The sequence below is a fragment of the Hyperoodon ampullatus genome (assembly GCF_949752795.1).
Source record: "Hyperoodon ampullatus genome assembly, chromosome: X".
Taxonomy (NCBI): domain Eukaryota; kingdom Metazoa; phylum Chordata; class Mammalia; order Artiodactyla; family Ziphiidae; genus Hyperoodon; species Hyperoodon ampullatus.
Genome location: NC_136913.1, coordinates 7,344,492 through 7,361,211, shown reverse-complemented (window position 1 = coordinate 7,361,211; position 16,720 = coordinate 7,344,492). Strand labels below are relative to the sequence as shown.

At 45.8% G+C, this 16,720-nt stretch overlaps 1 protein-coding gene across 1 annotated transcript in view; it reads right to left on the bottom strand.

Moving 5' to 3' along the window:
• The window catches only part of WWC3 (WWC family member 3), a gene marked incomplete at its 5' end in the record, with an annotated part of 116,539 nt that overhangs the window by 31,798 nt on the left and 68,021 nt on the right, over nucleotides 1-16,720 (bottom strand). Inside the window, 3 exons of the mRNA XM_079727496.1 lie at nucleotides 9,172-9,245; nucleotides 12,649-12,795; nucleotides 15,815-15,944. Coding sequence (XP_079583622.1) covers nucleotides 9,172-9,245; nucleotides 12,649-12,795; nucleotides 15,815-15,944 — 351 coding nt within the window. The remainder of the gene's footprint in view (nucleotides 1-9,171; nucleotides 9,246-12,648; nucleotides 12,796-15,814; nucleotides 15,945-16,720) is intronic.

The following is a 16,720-nucleotide window of genomic DNA, read 5'->3' as shown; positions in this document are numbered from 1 at the left end:
TTCTACAGCAGAGACAACCTGGATGAAGCTGACTTCATGTAACCCATCTGGAAAAGCTGTTTGGGCTGTGCTGAGTACTAGGCAAGCACGCTGTGCTTAGAACAGTGCTCTTTTAATCATTAAATTTTACAACAATGTGAATGACTGCATACTCGTCTCAGAGGTACCTAAGAATCTAGAAGGATACTGGCATATATTGGAAAGTGCAGTTTCTTTCTCTAGATCCATACTCCGGAGGCAGACATTTGGGTTATGCTCTCAGCCAGGTTGAGAGAAGCACGTGTCTGTCTGTCTGTCTGTACTGGGAGCCGAAAGCTCTAAAAGGATTCCTTCAGCGCTTCCTAGTACAGTTGCCAAGGAATAGACGGGATGGCTTTACCTTTAAAACAATAAGCCCTGTCTACCGTGCTGCTGGCCGGGAAACAAGCCACCTGCAAGGCGGACCCTTCGTGTGCTAGGGTTACTGGAGGGAACAGACCTTCCACGTCAGACCACATACAGATGTACAGTCACGATGTCCCTTCTACACCCACGCCCAACAGCTGATGCGTAGTGCAGGTTGGAACCCCACTCCTGCAAGCGCCATTGCTCCAATTCTGGGTAATACAGGAAAAACCATTTCCAGAAAGGCTGTCTTCTGAAATATCTTTTCAGGGAAATTAAATACATGGAAACAAAGCAAGGTCATGATTACAGTTTGTAAAAAAAAAAAAAAAAAAAAAATCTTTTCCAAGTTCTTTTTTTTTTGGCCGCGCTGCACGGCTTGCGGGATCTTAGTTCCCCGACCACGGACCGAGCCCAGGGCCACGGCAGTGAGAGCGGCAAGTCCTAACCACTGGATGCTTAAGAGGTGGACCGCCAGGGACCTCCCCAAGTTCATTTTTAAAGAGAACCGAGATCAATACTCAGCCATAAGAAGGAATAAAATCGGGTCATTTGTAGAGATGTGGATGGACCTAGAGTCTGTCATACAGAGTGAAGTAAGCCAAAAAGAGAAAAAGAAATATTGTATATTAACACATACATGTGTAATCTAGAAAAATGGTACAGATGAAACTATCTGTAGGGCACAAATAGAGACGTAGATGTAGAGAACAGACATGTGGACACAGGGGGAGAAGGGGATGGTGGCACGAACTGGGAGATTAGGTTTGGCATAAATACACTACCATGTGTAAAATATAGCTAGTGGGCACCTGCTGTATACCACAGGGAGCTCAGCTCGGTGCTCTGTGACGACCTAGATGGGTGGGATGGGGGGGAGTGGGAGGGAGGTCCAAGAGGGAGGGGATGTATGTATACATAGAGCTGATTCACTTCACTGTATAGCAGAAACTAACACAACATTGTAAAGCAATTTTACTCTAATTAAAAGAAAAAAAAAGTAAATAAATTAAAAAAAATAATAAAGAGAACCGAGATCAATTTAAAACTGGCAAGGGTTTTTTTTTTCCCTGCGAGTCACCTGTATTCTTTACTGATTCTTATTTTTGATAGGTAATCCCTTTTATGGCCTATATATATATCCTCTCACAAATGCCTTTAAAGGCTTTAAAACACATGTCCCTGTGCTCAGGATAGTGAAGAAATGAAAGCAAGTCCTCAATCAAGCATTCTGGTCTCATATTTATTGTGTGATTTCTAAATTCCATCCCCCTGAACAGGCCTAATGTAGACAGAAGTCAAATATGAATCATTTTTCCCTTACTAGTTTTGCCCAAACACCTTTTCTGTTACAACCCAGGCACCATTAAACCAAGAATGGAAACCTGCATTTATGCCGCAGAAACTGCTTGGACCCTTACAGTTCACATAGAAATCTTAAATATGACTTCTTTTTCGAAGAAGAAAATGCACTTTTAATATTACACAGTTTTGAGGCATATTTTACATATCCAGAGTAATCCCCAGGTATTTGAATTTATATCTGAATTCTGTGACCTACAATATAAATTCGCATGTTCCTAAAATACTGCTGCTTTCTGGAATAGAAATGGAACTCCAGGCAAGCCATGGCTCTGACTGGTCGTGATGGGACGTGGTGGATCCCAATGCCATGTTCCAGGACATGGTGCCAGCTTGGAGCCTAGTGCCTTCAGATGTCAATTACAGCTACAGACTTGATACCTTTATGTTTCCTCTCCTTAGTTTTCTTTTTTGCAAATATCCATTCAAATGAAAAGCAAAAGTTCACCAGAGTCTCAGCTGAGATCTGAGTCAGATGGATGGTGAAATCACTTCAGCTCCCTGAACTAAATATCGATAAACCAGTGTCCATTTGGCTCAACTCTGTATCCTACATTGGAGATTCACGGAGTCTGGATCTAGAAGTGTGGCATAAGAAGGGCCTACGAATACCCCAACATCCCTCCCTGCCCTCACATCTTGTCCCCTCTGAACGAACAGATCTTCAGAGAGTGAGTTCGTTAAGTGAAAAGCAGATCGTCTCCGGGCTTCTTCCTCTCGGCCTGAATGGAGAAGGTGCGTTCCTTTGTTTCTCACAGCCGTGCCCCACTCCCAAACCCAAACACACAGTCATTAGAGAAATGAAGGGAAAATCCAACAGACTGATCAGATTCAGCTGGAACCCTAATACTACACCAGCGACAACTGAGGAACAGCAGGGCCCATCCTGGCAACAAACACTGAGACATGGAGAAACCAGACGGGCCGAATGTTTTGTTCCTATCAGGACCGTGAGTGTTTCTATGGAAACAGCTAGTCTGTGCACTGTACAGTTCCAGTTTCTGGAACACGTGCTCTTAGGTTAAAAATAAGGAGCTGGGCTTCCCTGGTGGTGCAGTGGTTGAGAGTCCGCCTGCCGATGCAGGGGACACGGGTTCGTGCCCCGGTCCGGGAAGATCCCACATGCTGCGGAGCAGCTGGGCCCGTGAGCCACAGCCGCTGAGCCTGCGCTCCGCAACGGGAGAGGCCACAACAGTGAGAGGCCCGCGTACCGCAAAAAAAAAAAAAAAATGAATTAAAAAAAAAAAAAAAAAGGAGCCATCTGCGTCATCAGGATTGCTTCAAGAAGACTAGCTCCTCCAAACTGGCTTTGAAAAATTCTCAAATTTTTAACCAATAATGTGAAAATATTTCCATCATAAGGTCTGCCTTGGGAATCCAAAGCCATGTTCCTAAAGGGAAAGGAATAAGCAGTTGTTTGGGTACATTTCACATGACCTAGAGTTGAAAACACAAAACTAGTCCCCATGATAGTGGTGGTTTGGTCTAGAGAATTCTCTAGAAATCATACCAGTGCTTGGAATTATGAGTTCCACTTCCATAAACTTCCTTTAAATCTGAATGTACGTGAAACCCTCACTGTACAGAACATTTATTGCATTTTGACGATTTCCCAACTCTGAGAAACCATCTCGAATCTAGATATACAAGGAAATACATAAGTGCATCAACTTCTCTCCACTTAGAAGCGGCAAAGCCCAGGAGGTTTTGCAGAGGGTAGGAAAGCTCAACTTCGCAGGGTGGAATGATTTCAGAAATGGGAGCTGGGAGATGGACGTCTAAGGCTGGGGCAGCAGAAGGAAAAGACAGAACGCTGAACGTGGCACTAAAATAAGGAAAGCCTCGCAGTGAAGAGCAGGGAAGGATGCGCTTTTCTGTGCTAACACTGCCATCAGAAGTGACGCCTTCTCTTCCATGCACTGGTGGGTGAACAGGGGGGCATGATGCCTTCCTGTAGGTGGGACACCCTTCTCCACTGATGCTTGTCATGGAGGTGGCCACGTGGAGAGTCGCTGGACAGAACCCCAAAGCCACTGTGCTTTGACTGTGGTCCTCATTACTCAGGTTTTGGAACATTAACGTTGGTTCTAGGTTTAGTTCTTGGCAAAGACCTGCTTGCTGTTGCTCCCTCCCCAAGTCTACGCTGTTCTAATCATGTGTCTCATTTAGAGGCAGTCTGAACACACACACAGAAAAGGCAACTGGAATAAAATCCCTGACCTGGTGCTGGGTGGCCATACTCTTAACACCTGATGACCTTGACCCTCCCTAAGTGTCACATGTATACCAGGAGCGGGGATCGTAGGGTTGTTCTGACCACACTACAAGGGGTATTGAGTCTAGCGTCTTGCCAGATGTGGCTGGCACTTGTAGGACCACAGCTGAGTAGGTTACAAGTCAGGAACTCACTCACCTTCCAGTTAAACCTTAACTGTAAGCAATTTCAGTGACTGGAGGCCAAATATGATTACCCCACGGGGACTGGAGCCAGGCACCGCCACCACATCAGTGGACCGGATCCAGAGTGCCAAACACAGGGTGCTGTAATCAACGACTTGGCAACAACAAGAACGCTTCAAGGATGCTTTTACGCAGGAGAAGGTACAATGAAAGCACCGAACTGATCATCAGAAATCGAGATCCATCTTCTAAGTGGTCGACCATAAAGCGAGCCCCAGAGAACTCTCTCAGGGGCCGTTCTTCCCTGACACCTAAGAAACTTGCCATTATACAACTTTCCGCCCTGATCCCTGCTCCCCCTGGACTCAGAAAGCCCTTCCTCAACGTATGGGCAGCCGGAATTCCAGCATCCCTCAGGGCCCAGCTCCAATGCCATTTTCTCCAACACCTAAGAACAGGACGCATTACAGGGGGTTCCAAGACCACAAGCCCTTTCCAATGACCATGAGGGCCCAGGAAGCATAAGCCGAGCTTGGAATGATGACGTATGAGGTGACTGTGCCCTGCCTCCGTCAGATCCCTAAAGACATGCATGTCTAGATGCCCTTTCTCCTCTTAAGTCAAGGGGAAATATCCCACGGCTCACCCCAGGACGAGGGCCTTGGGGAAGGGAGCCAGGAACACAGCAGTTGGCCTGGAGCTGACTGGGCCCCAGGACTCTGTCCACTCGCCCACCCGCAGGGGTGAAGGCCAAAGAGCAAGTGTGACCAAAGCAGACCCCTGTGTACTCATTCAATCAATATTCACCAGGTACTCAGCTGCTGGAATTATAGCAATGACCTAAACAGACAAAAACCCCTGCCCTCATGGGCTTCCCATTCTCGCAGGGCAAGACAGACACAGTGACCAGAAGGAGAGCAGAGGCCACGTGACCATTTGAGGCAAAGCATTCCATTGCAGGCAGAGGAAACAGCGAGGGCCAAGGGCACTGTATTAGTTTCCTTCTGTTTCTGTAACAAATTACCACAAACTTGGTGGCTTAAAACAACACACACATGATTACCTTACAGTTCCAGATGTCAGAAGTCAAAAATGGGCGAGCAGGGCTGTGATCCTTCTGGAGGCTTCGGGAAGAATCCATTTCGCAGCTGTTTCCAAGGGCTGCCCACATTCCTTGGCTCAAGGCCCTGAATCACTCTGATCTCTGCCACCCTCACATCTCCTTCTCTGCTTCTCCCTCTTATAGGGACCCTTGTGATTACACTGAGCCTCTCTAGATAATCCAGGGTCAGCTCCCCATCTCAAGATCTCTAGCTTGAGGCCATCTGCAAAGTTCCTTCTGCCATGGAAGGCAAAGAGTCACAGGTTTGGGGATTAAGACATCTGGGGCAGCATTATTCTGCCAACTCCAAGCACTAAATCAGCAGCGTGCCTGGCAGGTTTGAGGCCTGGCATGCAAGGGGGCCAACGTGGCTGGACGAGGCTAACGCCCTGAGTCAGTGGAAGACCTGCTCCTGAGCCCTTGACATCCACACACAGTAGGGATTTCGGAGCAAGATAAGAAGCTCAAGAGTAAGGTTTCTAGAAGGCAAAAAGAAACTCTGGGCCACCCACATCTTTGCTGTGGGGACCGTCCTGCGCATTGTGGGTTGTTTAGCAGCGTCCTTGGGTTCCCACCCGGGATGCCAGCAGTACCCTCTCTCCAGTCACAAGAACCAAAAACATCCCCTGGGGGGAGGGCACAAAACCCACCCCCACCCCTTAGTAGATGATGGGATCTAACATGTTTTGAAAGGAGCACTTGTCTGAAAAAAAATTCAGACCTGGCAATTTAACCAACCAAAAGTCACACAAAATTATGCTGAGCTGCACCATCAGTGCAAAAGTGCACCACTCTCACCAGGGAAAAAGCACGTGACAACTGAGAGAACATCTTTGCCCATCACTCCAGTAAAATTTACAAAGAATGGTGATATTTAACGATGAGGAGGAGATACAGAAATCAGGGCTCTCAATTGCCATTCGTGGCAGTGTAAAGTGTGCAAGTTATTTTGGAAGACGATTCACTGGTATCTATCCGAACTTTGAATGGACATGTCTTTAGACCCACACATTTCCTTGCTATGTATCTGTCGAAGGAAACAGCCATCTCTGCAAGGCTGGGGACTGTAAATAGATGTGTACCATTTGTGAAAAGGAAAAACTGGAATCAGCTAGATGGCCATCCGTAGAGGATGGCTATAACCATTATAAAAGCTATGTATCATATACTGTATTTAACTATATTGAGCTTAATTTATTTAAATGTTTAGGTAAAAACTGGAAGGTTTCACAGCAAATCATTAACGGTGAGAAGTAGGATTAGAGACGAGGATAAGATGGGAGGTCTCTATTGATTGCATCTTTGACAAAAACAATGTATTCATGTATTATTTATGTGTACATAGATGTACAAGCATATATGTGCATGTTTCTGAACCCTGTGTGTCTATACATATATATACTGTGTGTGCACACACACACACCCCCCAGATACTGCCTGGGGTATCCCCACCCCCAGGCAGAACCACTGGCATCCTCACGTATTTCTGTTAGCTGTGGGGGAGTTTATCTCCCAAACAGGTTAAAGACCATATATATGTATTTTTTTTTTTTTTGGCCGAGCTGCACAGCATGGGGGATGTTAGTTCCCTGACTAGGGATTGAACCCGGGCCCCCTGCATTGGAAGCACGGAGTCTTAACCACTGGACCGCCAGGGAAGTCCCAAAGACCATATGTCGTTATGATATCACATAAACCACAGAATTTCTTTGAAATACCTGGAACAGGGCAGGTGCTGGGCAGAAGTATAATCTCCCAGCCTTCCAGCAGCTTCTCTGCCCACTGCTGCGGGATGTGTGTGAAGCTGCTGGGGTCACCCATACAGATCTGCCATGGGGAAATGAGGCAGAGATGGCCCGGCTAAGACGTCACAATCCTCCAGCACAGGGCAGGGGTCCTCGGCCACAGCACTAGTGACATTTGGATGACTCTCTTTTGGGAGCTGTCCTGTGCGCTGTAGGATGTGGAGCAGCATCCCTGGTCTCTACCCACAAGATGCCAGTAGCACCCACCCCAGAGCTGTGACAACTAACAACGTCTCTAGACATGGCCAGAAGTCCACGGGGGGCCGGCTGTGAAGTCGGGCCGTCGCACCCCTCCCCCATTCCCCGCCCCACAAGTGGGAACCGTTGTGCTAGTGGGGAAAGAACAAGGCAGTGCTTGTGTGAGCCAACCCAGGACGTCTTTACAACGCATCTCTGAATTCTAAATGCGGCCAACACAGCCCAGAAAGGCGTTTCTGAGAAGCCCCTACTGTCCCACAAAGGTTGAAGCGCTGGGGACAGGACCATCCTCTGCAGCTGCACTGTGTTTCCTAACAAGGCTCTGGTGATCTGGAAATACTCCTTCCATTTAGAAGATACTGATGAAGTGCAGTGTCCTCCCCTGCATAATTTTCTTAAATAATGGACTTTCCGCCCAAATGTATTATCTCGATATTTAACAAGTTACTCACTCTGTACCGACATCACCTCTGGAAAACAAAGACATCACTTGCTGTGGTTGGTAAATGTCACAGCAGAACAGTGACAATTATGTTAAGTGCAGCAACCGTCAATTTTCTGCAGTTTAATACAACACAGCAAATTCCGATACCCACACAGTGCAGCAGAAACATGCAGGAAGGAGCCGAGGAAAACTGAGGAGAGACGACAGCGGCTGACAAACGCCAGCCAGCGAGCTCCTGAGAAGGGATGTGTGAGGCCGGGGAAGCAGGCGCCGAGGGAAGCGGTCTGCGTGGAAGTGCAGTGCCCGCCTTGAGCACATCGAGGACGCCGTGAAGAGCAAGAGCCAGGAGGACCCGGCAGAGGGGCTCTGGGCAGAGGCCGCAGCAGCTCAAGCCGGCCCTCCAGCAGGGAGTCAGATGATCTGCTTCTGTTGCTATTTTTACGTTTGCTAAAAAGGTAACAAAGCGGATTTCCAGACATCCCTGAACGATACACCATAGTGAGCGGGCCCAACTATTTCGCTTCCAGAACTACGCCCTCACCCTGCTTGGCATTCGCTCCTCCTTCCCCCACCCCCCAGACAGCAGTTCATATGTGACTAAAGAAAGGTTTTTGTGAAGCGTTCCATATTTTTTAAAAAATATAAAAAATAAAAAAAACTTTTTGAAAAAGATAGGCTTCACAGCTTTCCGAAGCACATATTTTGAAATAATTTGGTTTTAAGACTCTTTCCAGAAGGCACAAAAGAGAGAAAGCCCCTAAAAAAAGAACTTGAAATCTAGGGCAGAGTCAGAATACTGAACACGGTGCACATGGGGAGAAAGGTGACAAAACACTGTGCCTGCGAGGCCGGCAGCCCACCTGGCAGTGCTGCCCATGAACCCTGGCTGGACCGGGAGGGAAAGACACATTTTGAAAATGCACAAACAAGGTCACGTCCCGATCTTCAGAAGGCGGGTGATGGACAACACAGGTCAACAGAAGCGACTGAGTTCCAATTCTCTCCATCAAAATGATGTAGATTAGGTACCGCTATCGCCCGGTGACCTAATCCTTTCTAAAGTGTCTTTTAACCCAAGATACGTGGCTTTTTCCGTTAACCTATGGAATAAGCAGCCACATATTCAAACACCAGGTTTGCTTAAGCTGGTCTGAGGGACTGATGCTCAGTCGGAAGGCAGGGAGGGGGTTCTGAACTACCTGAGAGGATAAGGAGAGCCGGAAGAGTCTCTGTTTTTATTAAATCCCGTCTTCATAACTGTTTGCAATATTACGAGTTTCACATTTTAATGCACATGAAATTTTGTCACATGTATTCAGAAGCTACGCATAAATGAAGAACCTTAATTCTGTACTCTATCAGACACTGCTTGCTGATAAGAAGTGGATAAATCACACGTTGGAACTCCGCAAAACTGCTTTCCACAGGAGAAAGGAAGTAAGCAGGAGGCACGGTTTGAAAAAGGAGCTTCTTACCTCTTTCTGGCTTCCTCATACTGCCAGTTAAGCCTGACTCGGTCCACAAGCCTTGTTTTATCATCAAAGACGAACTTTGGGGAACAGAAGAAAGAAAAAAAATGGGGGAGACACATTAAAAACATATTTTCAAAATAGAAAATTCACTTAAACTTCCGGCAACAATGAAGAATATTGTAATTCGCCTTCCAATTTCCATTTTTCAAAGGTCTGGAAGGAAACACACCAAATAACAGCTGCCACCTCTGGTCAGTGGAGGTTGGGAGTGGGGCTGGGAAGACTTTTGCTGTCCCAACACTGGTGGATTTTTTTTTTTTAAAACAGTGGAAGTATATTCATCTATTCTGTGATTCCGAGCAACAACAAATTAAGTTTTAAAAGAAATAGGGAATTCCTCAAAGTTGATACAAAAGCAAAAAAATTCATCCCGCCTAGGGTAGTATATGCTCTCGTTCCTCAATAAACACAAAACAAGGGTGTTCTCCTAAAAAGTCACAAGATCTGAAGGAGACGGACTAGCTGTGTGGGACTCCTTCGAATGCTATGCAGCCCGTGAAAGAATCAAAGGTGAAAGGACGGAAGGAAGGCACGGAAAAGCCTGGGACTGGCCGCCTCGCCTCAGGAGTCAAGAGCTGAAATGAGGAGCTCTGATGCGATCACTAGTTGCACCTAAATATTTTCATACCAATTACACTGAAGCCAACAAATCCCCAAACAAAACAAACAAGACCTGTATGAGAGGTAACTGCAGCTCACCTTGATTACTTCTTCCTTCTTTCCTGGAAATATATGACTCTAGTTTCAATAAATCGGCTCCATCTGTAGATCTGACCTTACTCGGCCATATCTTATGGCCACTACTAAGTCTTTATTTTTTTAAATGACCTCGTGTCAACAAATATTTGGAAATATTCTACTTGTATGGCTGGCAATGAATTCACTGATATGAGTTTTGAGACAGGTCAATGGGGAATTTCCCTATATCTTTATCACCTTGAATGGCAAGGAGAAATGCCTTATACGAGACTAAGCACTTGCCAATGAGATGTGTCACGATTTTTACACATTTCAGCAGCCTCACCCAAGGCCTCTCTCCACAGTGTCCTCAATGTAAATGCATTTAGGCTGCAGCACCGCATCTGCAGAAACTCTCTACACTGGAAATGAGCTACTTGTCACCTGGTCACCTTGTTCATTAGAGACCCCTAAAGCCGGCTCATCATCAAGACAAATAAATGTCATTTCTTAAACCTCTTCTCAATGCTATTTATGAACCTCTAAGCTCTGATTTTGCACTCTTCTGTGAGAATAAAATGGACATTTTAATTAAAAAAAAAAAAGCCTACAGCCAAACGGATCCAACAGGTTCCTGCTTCATGGATCCTACATAGCCCTACAACATGTACCCCAACTGCTAAATTCCAACATTAGGCTTGTACTGCTTACAAATCTGTGCTTGCAAAGCCGTGGGCTCCAAAAGCATGTCTGATTACATCAATGCCCAACCCACAAAACTAACTCAAAGTGATAACTATGTGAGGTAGTGTGCTGTTTTAAAATGCTAGGTTGGGGATGTTTTGTTATGCAGCAATAGCTAACTAATGCAGTTACAGCCTTTTGATATATTTTTCTATAACATGATGTAGTAGAAAACACAGAGGTTTACGGATCAGAGACATTGATTCAAACCCAGACCTGCCTCTCCCTGGCTACATGACCTTAGGTAACCTGGCACCTTGACCCCCTCGTCTGTCAAAAGAAGATGGAAACCACTACGTAAATTGAGGTAACAGCCATGAAGCTGCCAGGGCCAGCCCCAGTAAATGCATAGACAATGATAATTTACTGCTGAAGTTATTAGAGCTGTATAACCAGCCACTCCCCACCTGACATTTTTAGAAAGTCTTACCTAAATCATTACAGAACCTTCGATCTTACCTGTTGCTCTCAAACTAGTTAAGAGTCTCTAAAAATTCTAATTCTAACCTTATGTTGAGCAGCAATGAATTATTCATGGAATTCAATAAGTATCATACTTCTTTCCTTCTCTCATGCCAAAATCTTTAGGCAAAAATGCCAGACGTTTTTGACTTACAGATTCTTCTCTGTTTTAAACCAAGATACCTAGTCAAAAAATGTCCAAGTGTACTTTTGAGAACAATGAGGGGAACACAGCAAATAGGGCAGTTCAGGACATCCAAGACACAGAGGCATTATTTCCTATATTATATATACTCCCCTCAAAGAGGCACTATTTGTCGACATTTTAAAATATCAGCTAATTATTTAAAATCCAGAGTTTTTTAGTCAATGGTTTTCCTTTTTGTTTCTTTTTATTTAATTTAGGAAGGCTTTCTGCATTCCACTGATATTTCATCTTTACTTAGTAAGCCCTAAGAAAAAGAAGCCATCCAAACTGTTTTTCCATTTGTAACAAATAAATGTAAAACTTCACTCAATGACATTACAACGGTAGTGTCTTTAAGTATTCACCACCCTGCTTCAAATGATGGTTGCCAATTTTGTTTTTGTGGCTAACTCCAGGCTTTACTAATTATCAAAAGGGGCATTATGAAATTCTTCCAAGTCCCAAACAAAATTAATTTCAATTCAATTCAACTTCCTGACATTCTCTTAGAAGAATAAGAAATAGCATCAAAGTATAACCCAAGAGTGACATAGCCACAAAGCCTCTGAAAAATCACTGGCCTAAGCCAGAGCTCAGCAAACTATGGCCCAAAGGCCAAATCCGGCCCACCACCTCTTTCTGTAAATAAAGCTTTATTGGAATTTTACTGGAAGAAGCCCCACCCACCCATTCACATATGGCCAACGGCTGCTTCTGTACTATGACAACACAGCTGAGTAGCTATGGCAGAGACTGCATGGCCAGCAAAGCCTAAAACACTTATTATCTGGACCTTGGCAGAAAAAGTTAGCTGATCCATGCTCTAAAAACTCATATGTGGGGCCTCCCTGGTGGCGCAGTGGTTGAGAGTCCGCCTGCTGATGCAGGGGATACGGGTTCGTGCCCCGGTCTGGGAGGATCCCATATGCCGCGGAGCGGCTGGGCCCGTGAGCCATGGCCGCTGGGCCTGCGCGTCCGGATCCTGTGCTCCGCAACGGGAGAGGCCACAGCAGTGAGAGGCCCGCGTACCGCAAAAAAAAAAAAAAAAAACAAAACTCATATGTGTGCCAAGAAACATCTAGACTCAACTCTCAAAAGGATTCTGCCTTTTTTAAGAATCCGAATCACAAGGATAGAGGTAATAAGCCATTCAATTGCCTCCCAGGCCCCTGAACCTTCAAGATGGCTAGATGTGAAAAACAATATTCTTTCTTCAAACTTAATGGCACAAAAGCCAAAACATTTTTGAAGGGAAAGTGGAAAATTTAAAGAAATGGGTGACAGCCACATGAAAGCAGTCCTTTTCTCTCTGGGCACACTCGGTTCCTCCCCCTGCCCAGTGAGCGTACCTCGCCGATGACCTCAGTCTGAGACCCAGCATCGCAGAACTGGTGAGGTAAAGACTCGCCCAGCACGCCTGCACTGGGAGGGAACTCTTGCAGAGGGTCGGTAAGAGAACAGCTATTCCTGAAGCCATCCGTCAGCTTGGCCAGGCTCTGGAAGAGAATGCAACAAGAGACTTGAACAGCGATGGCGATGCTTCTCTTCCCTTTCACAGCGGTCATTTCCTTCCTGTTCCAGGTCGGCAGCTTCATTACTGGAGAGCGGGCAGGCCCCAACTCCATTCTCACGAGATTCAAAAGAAATGTCGATCAGCACGTGCACCTTTCATGAAACTCATAGTAATTTAAATCAGACGGCAACTGAGTCCTCCTGGCAGCATGTGAATAATATAGAGAACTGTGGTACCACTTTTACCGGTTTTTAAACCTTTGTGTTTCCTAAAGAAAAATTAAGCATTCCCTTCAAAAAAGCCAAATTCAAAATAGAGAGTAGAAAGGCAGTTGCCAGGGGCTGGAGGGCTGGGGGAAATGGGGAGATGCTGGTCAAAGGGTACCAAGTCCCAGCTGTAAGGCGAATAAGTCCCCGGATCTCAGGAACCTCATGTCCATAGCACGGTGAGTATAGTTAGCAATACTGTAGCGCATATCTGCAAGTTGCTAAGAGAGTAGATCTTCAAAGTCCTCACCATGTAAAAAGAAAGGTAACCGTGTGACGTGATGGACGTGTTAACTAATTTTATTGTGGTAATCATTTCACAATAGGTGTGTATATCAAACCATCACGTACACCTTAAATTTATACAGTTTTATTTGTCAAGTGTACCTCAATAGAGCAAAGGGGAGGGGGGAATGTATTTCCATCCAAAATAGTCTATCAATAAATAAGTCCAACAGAGATGAATGTTGCCTTGAGATCTTCAGTACCCCACAGAAGGTGAAAACAGCTCCCAGACAATATTTACATATTCTTATAACCTGGCTTTTCAGTCACAATGCTACAGGGTCAAAAGTCATCTTATATGGATGTCAGTTTGCCAAAAATTAGAGTAAGCACAAATTCTGGTACAGGGAACCCTTTTGGGTGAAAGTTAAAGAGAAATCAGATTTTCTAAGATTTTTAAAAGACCTGTGAAAAGCAACTATACCCCCATAAAAAGAAATCTAAAAAAATAAGAGGAAAACATGAAAAAAAAATTTTTTTTAAAAGACTTGTGAATGCATTCACATTCAGCAGATATTCCTGCAGACACTAGACGCCCACGTGCAGTGTACCCCAGGTAGCTGCCTCGGGATCTAGACAAAGGCATCTTGGAATGGGCCAAGATTGCTACAGTCATATAACAAAGACGAAACAACTTCTTTGATTTTACTAGATGAAGACATTGCCTGTGCGTCTCCCTGGAGCGTCTCAGAGAAGATGCTGGGGTGTGAAGCTTCTTCCAGAAATTCGATCTCCAGCCTCCGTGGTGGGGAACCCACTCGAGGCAACTGGGTGGCTCGGCCAGCTCTGCACTCTCAGAAAGAACGGGGCAGGGACACGAGCTCCACGTCCCGGGCGAGGCCTCCGTGTCCCTGGGGTGAAGTACCACCCGGTTCACGCCAGGGTTTGGGCCTGGATCACATGGGTGATGTCCGCAGAGCACCTCGCCCAGCGCGGCACACAGAGGCCTCGGCAGACGGCAGCTGTTCTCCTTGTTACCAGGCCTCCGAGAGAACCTAACAACTGACCGTTTACCTCTCGTGACCTGGAAATACAGGGCATCTGAAAATACAGATTTCTGGGTCCCCACCCCAGACCGTCTAATCCAGGAGACCTGGGGTAGGGTCTGGTAATCTGCAATTGAACGAGCAGCCTAGGGACACTCCAGCCTCACGCCCTTGCCATTAGGAAGCACTGCCGGGCAAGGCAGTCATGTGCGCACCTGTTGCACTCGGCCTACGAGTCTGAGCTTTGCGCCCGTGTCCTTCTGTGTCTTACATGCTACAGAATCGAGACAAATGCCTCCCAGCACCAGGTGCTCACTCGGTGTGCTGAGCCGAAAAGAAAAGCCACAACAGAGGGCATCAGATGCATTCCGGCACCGAGCAGGAGCCCGGCGTGGGTCTCTGCAAAAACTCAGCTGTTTCTAAAAACGACAGAAACTGCAGGAGTTCAAGGGGCAAAAAAATAACGCAATATAAAGCTACAATGAAATAAAGTCTGTCCTCATGGTGGAATACTATGCAGCCATATCCAGGAAGGAGGGAACTCTGAGTCCAGAGACGGGAAAAGGTACAGGGCATAATGGTTAGGTGCGGAAGCTACCGCGGGGCAGCAGGCACAGGCCCGGCTTTCTGCGAGGGCAGCCGGCCACGTGTTCACACTTTCAAGTGTCTGTATAAAAACACTGGAAGGGTGTACAAGAAGCTAATAAAAGCAGCTACAGGAGGTGAGAGAACGGGGTGACAGCAAGACTCTTACAACAGACGTTGAATTATTTTGATTATTTAACAATACAAACGTATCACCCATTGTTGTGGCCTGAATTGTGTCCTCCAACAAGATATGTTGAAGTCCTAACCCCCAGAACCTGTAATGTGTGCTTATTTGGAAGGAAGCCCTGCAGATGGAATCAAGTCAACATGAGGTCATGCTGGATTAGAGCAGGTTCTAATCCAGTGATCGGTGTCCTTATAAGAAGAAAAAATTCATACACAGAGACACGGGAAACCACGTGATGACAAAGGCAGAGACCGGAGTGATACGCCTACAAGCCGAGGAACACCAAGGACTGCCAGCAGCCCCCAGGAGCTGGAAGAGGCAAGGAAGGAGCTTCCCCTAGAGCCTTCAGACAGAGCGTGGCCCTGCTGCACCTTGATATCAGACTTCTGTCCTCCAGACTTGGAGAGAATAAACTTCTGTTGTTCTAAGCCACCTGGTTTGTGGTTCTTTGTCATGGCAGCCCTAGGAAACTAATACGCATATTTTAAAATATTTATAAATATGTACACACACATATACAGAAGCTATCATATATACATATATATTATACATACATGTATGTCTTTAAAATATGTATGATTATATAATAAATATATTATATATATATATATATTTTTTTAATAAAGTTAAGAGACAAGCAGGTGGGCAGACAGACGGACGTGGGCTCTGAAGAGCACCCGGGCCTCTTACTTGCATCAGGTCCCGCCTCTCCTTCTCGCCTGTACAAATGGCTTTCTTGATGGTCCTCAGCTCGCTCATTATAGCCTGAGCCTCATCCAGTTTGTAGTTGGTGTGAGCACTTGACATCTTACGATCAATCCTGGTCCGAAAAGAAATATGAGTCATTCTATGCGAGATTACAACATTCTATTAAACAATAACAACCCAAAACTTAAAAGCTTCAGAGAAAGGTGAGAAACAGTTAAAAACAATGTTTTGACAAAGAAAAACAAAGATCCCCTAAGACCTTCCTTGCTTGTGGTGAACACCAGATGAGACTGGTGGTGGCTGGGCGCCCTTTGCCCCAGGAGCATCCTCTGCAGGTGGGGACGTTCCAGGCAGGGTGCCCGTGTCCTCTACTAATATGCTCAGGCAACGAGCTCACTGGCTTAAAAATTTCCTGAAATTTTAAATTTCCCTCTCTGAGAGCAGGATCCTGTCTTATTCGTTTATCCCCAGCATCTGGCTTAGTGGTAAAAAATGTCTATTAAATAAACATACAAATGAAATCTGTGTACAAGAAGAATATATGGGAAACAGCAAAAAGTAGTGAACTTTCAACAGGGACACCCTGCACGAAAGTTGGGAACTCTTAGGGCTCCTCTATCTTTCTTTTATTCTGGTTCTAATTTATCACTCTCTCAACTATTCCCCTTCCATTCAAACATCCATTCATCCTTCCTTAAGCTTCCCATTCAAGCTAACTTCCTTCCTTCCAGCCAGCCCGCCCCTGGGCGCACAGGGCCTGGTTCTGGGTGGTAGAAGCAGAGCACTGACCGAGACTAGGCTTGGCTCTGGCCTGCAAAGAGCAGGCAGCCTCCTGTAGCTCGTCCTTGGTCACATCGTCCATACCTACGTCTTAAGCCTTGGAAGCCC